Raw genomic sequence first — 10577 nt, 5'->3', positions numbered from 1 at the left:
CGGCTTTCCTGGGTCTGATGGAGTTTCGGGGGATGGTAGAGGGTCACTCTGTCATTCTCATGTCAGACAACACCATGGTGGTAGCCTACGTGAACAAACAGGGAGGCCTAGTTTCTCAGCAACTTCATGCCTTGACCGTCGAGCTTCACCAGTGGGCAATCAGCAATTCGGTTAGAGCTCTAACCCAGTTATTTCCAAGGGAGCCGGACCTTGTTGCAGGAAAACTCAGTCGCCGGGATCAGATCTTAGGCACAGAGTGGTCCCTTCATCAAGTGGTGGCGGACAGGCTTTTCCAGATTTGGGATAGACCATGCTGGACCTTTCGCAAAAAACGTTACAACAGGAAGCTGGAGGTGTTCTGTTCAGTGGTCCCAGATCCCTTGGCATTGGCAGAAGACGCATTCCAACATCCCTGGGATAACCTGGAGGTGTATGCCTTCCCTCCATTTTGTTTGATCTGTCAGGTTCTGAACAGGCTGTTGGGTTCACAGGGTCTCAGAATGACTCTGGTAGCCCCTCTGTGGCCTCAGGCGGAATGGTTTCCAGATCTACTATCATTGTTGTCGGAGATTCCGAGGGAGATCCCCATTTGGTGGCATCTCCTGTGTTAGCCCCATGCAGAAAGGTTCCACCAGTCAGTAGAATCCCTGTCTCTTCACGGTTGGAGGCTATCAGCTATCTCCTCCGAGAGAGAGGCTTTTCTCAGAAATCAGCTGGGCACATGTCCAGCAGTCTTAGGAAGTCAACCTCCGCAGTTTACCAAGGCAAATGGGCGATCTACTGTGATTGGTGTTGTAAACGGGGTTTTTCTCCACTCGCAACCTCTATTCAGCGAATAGCAGACTTTTTAACCTTCCTCAGAGACGAGAAATGTTTGTCCATGTCTGCTATTAGAGGCTACAGGGCGGCTCTGAGTTTGGTGTTACGCCTGAAGGGTATCGACATCTCTTCCTGGAAACTTTCCCTGCTAGTTAAGGGGTTTGAGCAGTTGTCTTCTAGAGAGCTCAAGCCCCCAACATGGGATGTTTCCTTGGTGCTTAAGAGCTTGACTAAGAGTCCAAAAGAGCCCTTGCAAAGCTCATCCGATAGGAACCTGACATTCGAGACAGTTTTCCTTTTGCCTTTGGCATCTTCCAAAAGGGTAGGAGAGCTCCAGGGTCTGAGTTATGAGGTGAAGCACACCAGGGGTTGGACGTCAGTGTCCTTCGAATTTGTTCCGGAATTCATGGCCGAGACCCAAAATCCCTTGGTGCATGATGACAGGTTCGCTTCGTTTTCCATCCCATCAACTGACTTTGTGGGTGGTGATGCTCAAGAGCTTTTGTTGTGCCCTGTCCGGGCCCTGCGTTACTATCTTAAAGGACTCGGCACCTTAGACCAGGCTGCCGCAGACTTTTTGTCAGTACAGGCCATATAAAGAAAGAGGTGTCTAAGAATACTATCTCTTTTTGGATATGGGAAGCCATCAGACAGGCATACTTGACTCTTGATGATTCCATCACCACGTCTGTGCCGGCACATGACGTTAGGGGTATTGGTCCCTCTCTGGCTTTCAAAAAGAACTTGGCTGTACATAGAGTGCTAAGCGCTGGTACTTGGTCGCGCCAGTCCAAGTTCACCTCCTTCTATCTTAAGGATGTTGCCCACAGATCTATGGATACATTTTCCCTGGGTCCTGTGGTGGCTGCCCAACAGGTTGTGTAACTCATAGTTGCCCTTAACTGGGCACTTTTGTATCTTATCTAAGATGATCGTGTGGATGAGAGAATGAGTGAGTTGGCTGGCCTCCTTCTTTCTCTTGTACCTTTCCTACTTCCTTCGGGCGGTTTAAGGAATTGACACGTCATTTGCTGGACTGGTCTGATACAGGTGAGTGAGGTAGTCATACTGGTAGTGTGGTCGTGCAATATACAATATTTTTACCCACTATTTAGTAGCATGGGCTCCACTCCTAAGCAAGGAGGAGTTGGGAGTACTACAAACCCTAGTGCCCTGGTTTGTTTTTGGACAGTTCAAAATTTCTCTTTGGTTCCCTATACAATGGTTATCCCATATATCATTGTACGTCACTCAGGTTCTGAGTGGCTAGATTTTAGTGTATCTAGCTTCTCAACGGGCTTCAGTCCCTCTCTAAGAACTATTTCTTTTGAGAGCTGAACTGGCGGGTAGGCCCCCAGCCGGTCTAGGATGTCTTATACCTCCCTCCAAGTATGATCTATCCTATTGTTAAGACCAAGGGTTTGTTCCCGTATGAACAAATGACAAATTTTCTAAGACAATTTGTATTTTTCATAGCTACAAACCTGAGGTCTTAACGTTATACTGCCCGCCTCTAGCTGCCCCTCTTTTTGTTAAGTCGTCCTGAGTTGGGAAAGACTGGAGTAGATGTTCGGTGTTTGACCACTCTTCACCCGATCTACACATGCGTTGCCAGATACCACAAGATTCCTTGCTTTCATCTGCTTGTTTACCGGATCCAGTTAGGCGCTAGAAATTATCCTATTGTTAAGACCTCAGGTTTGTAGCTATGAAAAATACAAATTTTCTTAGAAAATTTGTCATTTTATGTCTGGTATGTGTTCTTATATATAGATTATGAAATGGCACCAGTAGGTTAGAGACTTTCTTTTATGTAAATGGAAATCTTTCTTTGTTTTATGATGAAAATTGGATTTGCTTTGTTAAGGATTCAATTAATTTCCCATTATGGAGGGAAATAGTGATGAAAAACTATGATTGAAGGAGCAAACCAGATCTGGTTAAGACTCAAACAACTAATTTGGTTTGCTGACTGTGAATGATGAAGTAACATTAATTGGTGAAGACAGTAGGCATTCTACATTTCACCATTGTCAACTGGAATTGAATAACAGATTTTGGACAGAAGCAATCAGTGCCATCGTGTAAATGAGAAATTAGAGTAAAGTAGGAAGCCAAAATGTGAATACAATTATGATTAATATATAAGAAAGGAAATTTCAACAGAAGCTGGATAAGAGAATCATTTCGTCAAGTACTATCCTGATAAAAGATACTTATGCCTTAGTCCAAGAGAGAGTTTATCCCGGAATAGATATTGAAAGGACAGAAGTCTTTTTCATGTAGCAGCCAATCTTCTAATAATAATGAGTTGAGAAAGGAAAAAGAACATAATAAGAAATAGGAAAAAAATGTGTGAATCCCAATGCCATGGCAATTTTGTCAGGCAGCAAAATTGTTTACTTGGTTAGTGTACTGTCAATGTATGTTGACATGATTGTTGCAAAAGATTCTACTGTGCTGTACTGTATAATGATTTTGGTCTTCCAAAACTCTGAAGACTCAAATATTCCTCAAATTATATTATAGTAGCACCCAGTAATGAAACTATTAGCAATTAAAGTCCCTAATTGGGTCATAAAAAGTTCCATCAAGAAGTTCAAGATGGTCTGTGATTGAAAAACCACAAGAAATGCTAAAATATGATTGTTTACATAACATATTAACTGGGCATTGTAGTACACATAATGTTCTGGAAGGTGATACTGACCAAGACTTCACTTTTTATTTTTTTTTATAACCATGTCCTTCATATGTTATTAATTCCACTCCTAAGTCTAAAGGCTTATTTCAGTGGTGACCAGTTCTCTGGTGGTTAGAGGAAATTAGCATCATATTCAAGCAACTAGAAGAGCGTTAACTGAAGGTTTTTGACATAAGAGCTGAGGGAGATTTGATAAATAATAAAAATGTCAGAGCCCAGATTCTTCAGGCATAGAAAGCTACTTGTCAACAGCCACAGTCATTCTTTGTAATGAACATGCACAGCAAAACCCCAAACTCTTTTGTATGGAAATAAGATGGGAAGATTGCAAGAATGTTTACTCCTGGTCCACCTTCAGTTTTGAAGGTAAATGGAATACTTGTGGTACGTCCTTCAGAAGTAAGTACTATTACCTTTGCTGAGCATTTTGCTAGTCTCCCAGAAACTAGCATTCCAGGATGTCATTAGAGATAGGGGTAATAATTAAACACTCAGAACCCCAAAACAAACAGGAATGAATTATATAATCTTCCATTAGTGAAAGATTTTGGTTCAACTCTGAGGACTTGTAATGACACAGCTCTGTGGCCTGATAATATTCCTTATGCTATGAATAAGAATGTTTTAGGTATAATACTGTTATTTATCACTAGTATTATAAATAGAATATGGCATGATAGCAGTTATTGTAGTATATTTGGTCTGTTTCAGCTTTTTCAGATCCAGGAAAAAGTAAATTTTTGGCATGCAGTTACCAACCATTTGCATTGACACCTTCCCTTTGCAAGATAAAGGAAAAGACGGTGAATGTAACATTGGTTTGGTATTTGGACAAGAAGGGCATGCAACTTCCTCCAACTCTTTGGTGCGAGTTCTTTCTTAAATTCTATAGTATTTCTTGCCTTTTTTTACAGAAGGGCTAGCACTTGGAACTTTCTTTGGTCCCATGATGGCATATTTAGCAGTTGCAATGAATAAAAAAGCACAAAAAGCACAAAAACAACAAATAAAAGTAGAATGGATCATGAAAGAAAATGGGATGCTTTGTTTGGGTGCTTGATACGGGGCCCCGTCACGCGTTAGGCCCTGGATGGACCATTTCAGAGTGTACGAAAACTGAGGAAACATACGATAACCGAGACATGATTTCGTAGAAAAAAGTACAGAAACTGAAATGTACGAAAACTGAAGTTTGACTAAATTCTAACAATATGAGTTACACAAATCGATTCAGGAAGCAAATGGAACATTTCACAAAGAACTACAAAATTATATTTTCCCACATGCAAATGGGTTGAGGTAAAAGTCTGCTCTTTTCAGACTGATCACCTCAAAGCATTGCAATAAAGAAATTAGCTTTCCAGCTCGATTATATTTTATATTGTTCACTATTTTTCACACAAAGATTATTCAATAATTACAGTGCTTTGTCTTTCCCGAACACCAGCTCTGCTATTTGTAATTCACAAGACCTTCGCTCACTTAGATCACAAGAGCTCTACTCTCTCATTTCTCACAAGGGGAAGACCTCTCCACAACTATTCCTGAGGATAAAGGCTCATGATTAAATAATGCCTGTGAAAAAATGGCTAAAAAAATCAAATTACTGAACATATTTACAAAATCAACAACCATAGTTTACTTTCCTAGACATTAACTATCTTTTAACACTACCTTCTTTCCTTGAAGCATAATGAACCTGGCTGGCATATGAGGAGAGGGGATCTTTCTTTTATTTTTCAGATTTTTGCCTGGATATGTTCTACAAATAACAGAGGCAGTTTATGATTGGTTGTATAAAAATTTTATACAATATTGTAAAAAACATTTTGTTAGTTTATTGAATGAATTACATAAACTAAAGCTAAGAATGTTATACTGCCTGCCCTTAAATGTGTAAATCACTGTGTACAGATAACTTTCAAGATACATTTGGAAATTTTCAGGAATGTAGATTGAATATTGGCCAACTTTGTTTGCAACACAAATTGTAAATTATGACCTTTGATTAATAACCAGAATGCTCAAGTTTTATTACCATGCAGAGATTTTTACAAGGTCCAGGCTAAGTGTATAATTGATTGACTCATGAAAATATGACACTGTACATAGTATAAAATTTGCTGTTAACAGTCATATATATTTTTTCTTCCTGTCTTTCAGCTCCATGCCAGTTGACACTTTGAGGCAGGTTGGATCAAAATCAGCATCAAGCATAGGACGACCTGTACGTTTTTATGGTGATGGTTAAAATTTATGTATTATGTAAAATGAACATGTGCGAGCAGTATAATGATGGGTTGACAGCCCAGTAGATGGGCAGGTATTACAAGTATATATATGTATATTCTTGTACAGCATTAAGCTGGTGAAAGTGATTGGTGTATCTGTCAAGAAATTAGAAGTAAAAAATAACATGCTTACTAATATATTTTTCCTCCTCGGTTTCTTCCTCATTCATTTCTCTTTCTCCTCATAGTCTTCATCTTCCCTTTTGTCTCATTTATGTCAGTCTATGTTGATGGCCCATCCCCTTCTACCTCGAATGTATCTTTAGTGGCGCCTGCTGCGTCCTCTGAAGGGCCGCCTTATGAACTAAGCAAAATGTACTGAAAGTATATTTGAAATGAGATGGTATGATGGCTTGCAAGGCAGTAGTTAGTGAGTCAGTTGTGTCAGGCCTTGCTGATTCACTCCTCTGCTTTCCTTTTGAGATGCTTTTCTAGCTGTTTACCATTCCTACCTGTCACTAGTATGTCTGGTCTCTCAGCCACATCTTGGTTCGTGAGGTTTTATGCAACAAATATGTGTCCTCTGTACCACCTCCCCTTACACTTTGTCTGTTGCTTTGCTTGAAGAGTCAGGATCTGCCACCCTGGCTCCTTTGTCAGCTCTTGCAGAGGCAGTGTTTGAGGTGGAAGAGTCATTGGTTTTTAGGCATCTCAGAGACAGGTATACTTCTCTTTACTCTTGTTCTTATTTGTTTGAGGATTTTGAGGCAATAGAGACTCATTCTTTGTTGTCCTGCAGCACTTCGTTGCCAAGTAAGATGAAGAAAAGGTTGAATCTTTCTACCTTAGTTGAAGCGCACTTTGAGGAAATTTGTTGTGTTCTGACACATAAGGCCTCCTTCAAGAATGCTTTTATATTTCTACCTCCCTTAATGTGGTCATGTAGAACTGCATCATATGATACTGGTTCTATGCTGGTTCTGAAGCTATTTCCATTTTTATGAGTCATTGAGGTGCTATTATTTGTTGAACTCTCACTTAGTACTATTGCTTGATCCGTACTGCAGCTTGAAGATTTTATTGTGCCAGAAGTATTCTTTATTATGGAAAAGTCATTAGAGTTCTTGGGTTGCCTTGACAGGACAATTTTTGATGCTTCTGGAGAAGTGTCACACTGATTTGCGCATGCTATGGTCAAAGAGATGCATCGATCAGCTATGCTTATATCTAACTCTTAAGGTGTTAACTTTTCAGAAGTTGGTGGCTATTTTCAATCCATCACATGAGCACCTGTTCAATTCTTCCTTTTTCAAGGTGTGTGCAGTCAGGAAAATAAAGAATTTTTGAAACAGCCCTGGAAGTCATCCATGAAGAACCAGCTCCTGACCCTGTTGATTATCCTCTATCGAAGGTTCCGTGGAAGCCCTCCAGTGTGTCTTCATTCTTTCCCTCTAGGCCCTTTCGAGGATCTATGTTTGGATACCATAAGGATAATAATTCTCACAAGACTAGAAAGATTTAAGTATCACAGCCCTCAGATTCCAGTAGGAGGCCATCTGCAGGATTTTTGGAGTGTCTAGCAAGACTTAAGTGATATATGGTAGGGTGTCTTAATGATACACCCTGTAAAGTGGCATTGCTTTATTGAGTAACACTTTTGCTGAGGTAGGCACGAGTCGGTCCATGGTGTATACAACTTGGGAATCAAAACAATGGATTTGTACATCTGAACAAAAGTCATCATATTGAAACATCCCCCTTTTCATAAAAAGGAAAATTACAATACATTTTTCTTATGCAACACAACTGATTCATTTTGGGAAAACATGCTTTCAAAATCTGAAACAAATGTGACACTGACATAATTCATAACTGAATATACTGCATCACTGAAAACATCAATACATGATCATTTTGTATACAATACTTCAATTCCAACTCGGATGTCTTCTCGGTAGTATGTGGGCTTGACAATGTTTTGTTTGGGTCTTTTACTTGGGACAGAGGCTACGGGATGCCTAACAGGTGATGATAGCATCTCTAGTTCTATTTCAGGTAGATGATGTATAATGTTCTTATTCTTCAAAACTGGCAGATTTAGGATGTGCATTGTTATTTTCTTGTTCTTATTTCACTACCATTTGGGGTAATTAAGGGTTCAGGATTTTTCATCTTGATTGTAGCAGGAAACCAATTCTTGCCATCTTGTACAAGAACCTTTATGCCAGGTAATAACTCACTCAGCTCTGAATGTGTATGAAGATCATAATTGCTTTTAGAATTGTTGCTGGTCTCCTGTTGCTTGAAGTGATGATCCATGAGATCAAGGGTTGCTTCCACTTTAACAGGAAGGCTATTCGATATCTTCCTCATGAATAAGAGTTTGGCCGGACTTTTCATTCCATCAGAAGAGGCTTTTCTCAATATATTTTTCACTACACCTACCATCCTCTCAATAAATCCGTTTGACTAGCATGCCTTGGACTACTGGTGATATGAATAATATCCCATTCGTCAATAAATCTCTTGAATTCAGCAGATGAATATTGGGGTCCATTGTCAGAGTACAGGATCTGGCTTGAGCCATGAATACTGAAAAGTTCTTCCAGAAAATTTATGACAGCTCTCAACGTGGTATCTCGGCCTAGCTTCTTAATAAAAGGCATTTTACTGAAATTGTCAGCTACAATGATAAAATTCTGGTTATCCCATTCATAAAGATCTGTGGAAATAAACTGTCACAGAAGACTAGCAGTTGAATGTAACATCATTAAATTTTATAAAAGTAAAACTTACCCCCCCCAAAAAAAAAGTAATTACTTAGCTAACGATTAGCCTCGCACGGCATCCTAAATTAAAAAATTCTTGTGCAAGTGACTGTTGCCATGTGTGGTGACAGTTCATGCCCACTGCAACGGGAGCTAGCAATTGACTGAAGCCTACTGTGTCATTCATGCCATGCAACCGACAAGACGTTTAGTGCATTCCCGAGTTCATGTTCACCACTTTCTCATTTGCTTGCTAAAGTTGGTGATGTACCCCTTTAGTTGGTTTTTTCGTCTGTTGTATTGGTTTGCTTTACCTACATTAGTTTTTTCTCTTCTTTTAGTTCAGAGTATTGGTATCCCTGATTCCTGTGCTTTCAGTCTTCACTATTGTAGCGAAGGCTGCAAGACTAGACTGACCAAGATGTGCTATGATGCACACACGAAGTGCATTAAGTGCAGGGGTCAGGTGTGTACAGTGATAGTAGGTGGTAGTTTTTGGAGTCTCACCTTAATAGGTTGGAAAAGAATAGGATCAGGAAGGCGGCCGCTAGAGCCGAAAGTAGGGCCTATGTTAGTAGGGATTCTTCCCTAGGCCTAAGGACAGACTTGGGTCTGCCTATTCTGTCTACTCCTGGTAAAAATAATCTTTTCACCTATTTTCAGCCCTCTTTTTCTCCCTCCCACTCCAGGCTCATCTCCTATGATTCTGAACCAATATACCATTGCCAGTATAGGAGTTCTAGGATCAACACCAAAATTTGATTATAAGTTTAAATCTAGTGTTAAGTTCTGTTGCAGAGTTGGGGGCGTCCCTTAGATTCCTCATGGACAAAGTGGAAAAAGTGAGCATAATTTTATAAAAAGTAACTTACCAAGTAATTACTTAGCTAATGATTAGCCTCACATGGCATCCTAAATTAAAAAATTCTTGTGCAAGTGACTGTTGCAATGCATAGTGACAGTTTCCCGCCCACCGCAATGGAAGCTAGCAAGTGACTGAAGCCTACTGTGTCATTCATGCCATGCAACCGACAAGATGTTTAGTGCATTCCCGAGTTCGTTTGCCACTTTCTCGTTGCTTGCTGAAGTTGGTGATGTACCCGCTTTAGTTGTTTTTTCGTATGTTGTGTTGGTGTGCTTTACCTACATTAGTTTTTTCTCTTCTTTTAGTTCAGAGTATTGGTATCCCTGATTCTGTGCTTTCAGTCTTCACTATTGTAGCGAAGGCTGCAAGACTAGACTGACCAAGATGTCTATGATGCACACACGAAGTACATTAAGTGCAGGGGTCAGGTGTGTACGATGATAGTAGGTGGAAGTTTTTGGAGTCTCACCTTAATAGGTTGGAAAAGAATACGATTAGGAAGGTGGCCGCTAGAGCCAAAAGTAGGGCGTCTCTTAGTAGGGATTCTTCCCCTAGGCCTAAGACAGACTTGGGTCTGCCTATTCTGTCTACTCCTGGTAATAATCTTTCACCTATTTTCAGCCCTCCTTCTCTCCCTCCCACTCCAGGCTCATCTCCTATGATTCTGAAACCCAATACCATTGCCAGTCTACATTCTAAGATTAACACCAATTTGATAAGAAGTTTAATCTAGTGTTAAGTTCCGTTGCAGAGTTGGGGCTTCTCTTAGAATCTACATGGACAAAGAGGAAAAACTGAACAGTGATAAAGTGCAAAGTGAAGTGTCAGTGGAGGAGGTGGTTGCCCGTCCCATTGGCTCTCCTAGACGAAGGTCACTGTCCCACTTCCCTACACCTGGGAGAAGACATACCAGAGGTCTGAGGGAGATTGATGGTGTTTGCCCACGAGCTACTGCCCCCCTCTGTCGGTCCTGTTGTAAAGTTCCAGATACAACTGATTGCTGTTGGAAAGGCATGTCAGTGGATATGCGCTGTTTATCATCGAGTTCCAACTTGGAGTCTGATCCCAGGCAAGTGTAGACGTTACGGGAATGCATTCAGGCCATTGAAAAGGTGATTCGGCTCTGAAGTCCCAGGTACCAATCAAGAGGCATAAGAACTCAGACAACCTCGCCCTTCTTATTTGTGTAG

The 10577-nt window shown here is 40.5% G+C and overlaps 1 protein-coding gene across 1 annotated transcript in view; it reads left to right on the top strand.

Annotated features, from left to right (window-relative positions):
* The window catches only part of LOC135219937 (pseudouridine-5'-phosphate glycosidase-like), a gene marked incomplete in the record, with an annotated part of 64106 nt that extends 55622 nt beyond the window's left edge, over positions 1 to 8484 (top strand). The window contains 1 exon segment of the mRNA XM_064257170.1: positions 5687 to 8484. Coding sequence (XP_064113240.1) covers positions 5687 to 5774 — 88 coding nt within the window.
* Between the last annotated feature and the right edge of the window lie 2093 nt (positions 8485 to 10577).

Source organism: Macrobrachium nipponense, chromosome 1 (genome assembly GCF_015104395.2).
Source record: "Macrobrachium nipponense isolate FS-2020 chromosome 1, ASM1510439v2, whole genome shotgun sequence".
In the NCBI taxonomy this organism is placed as follows: domain Eukaryota; kingdom Metazoa; phylum Arthropoda; class Malacostraca; order Decapoda; family Palaemonidae; genus Macrobrachium; species Macrobrachium nipponense.
This window is presented reverse-complemented; position numbering and strand designations above follow the sequence as displayed.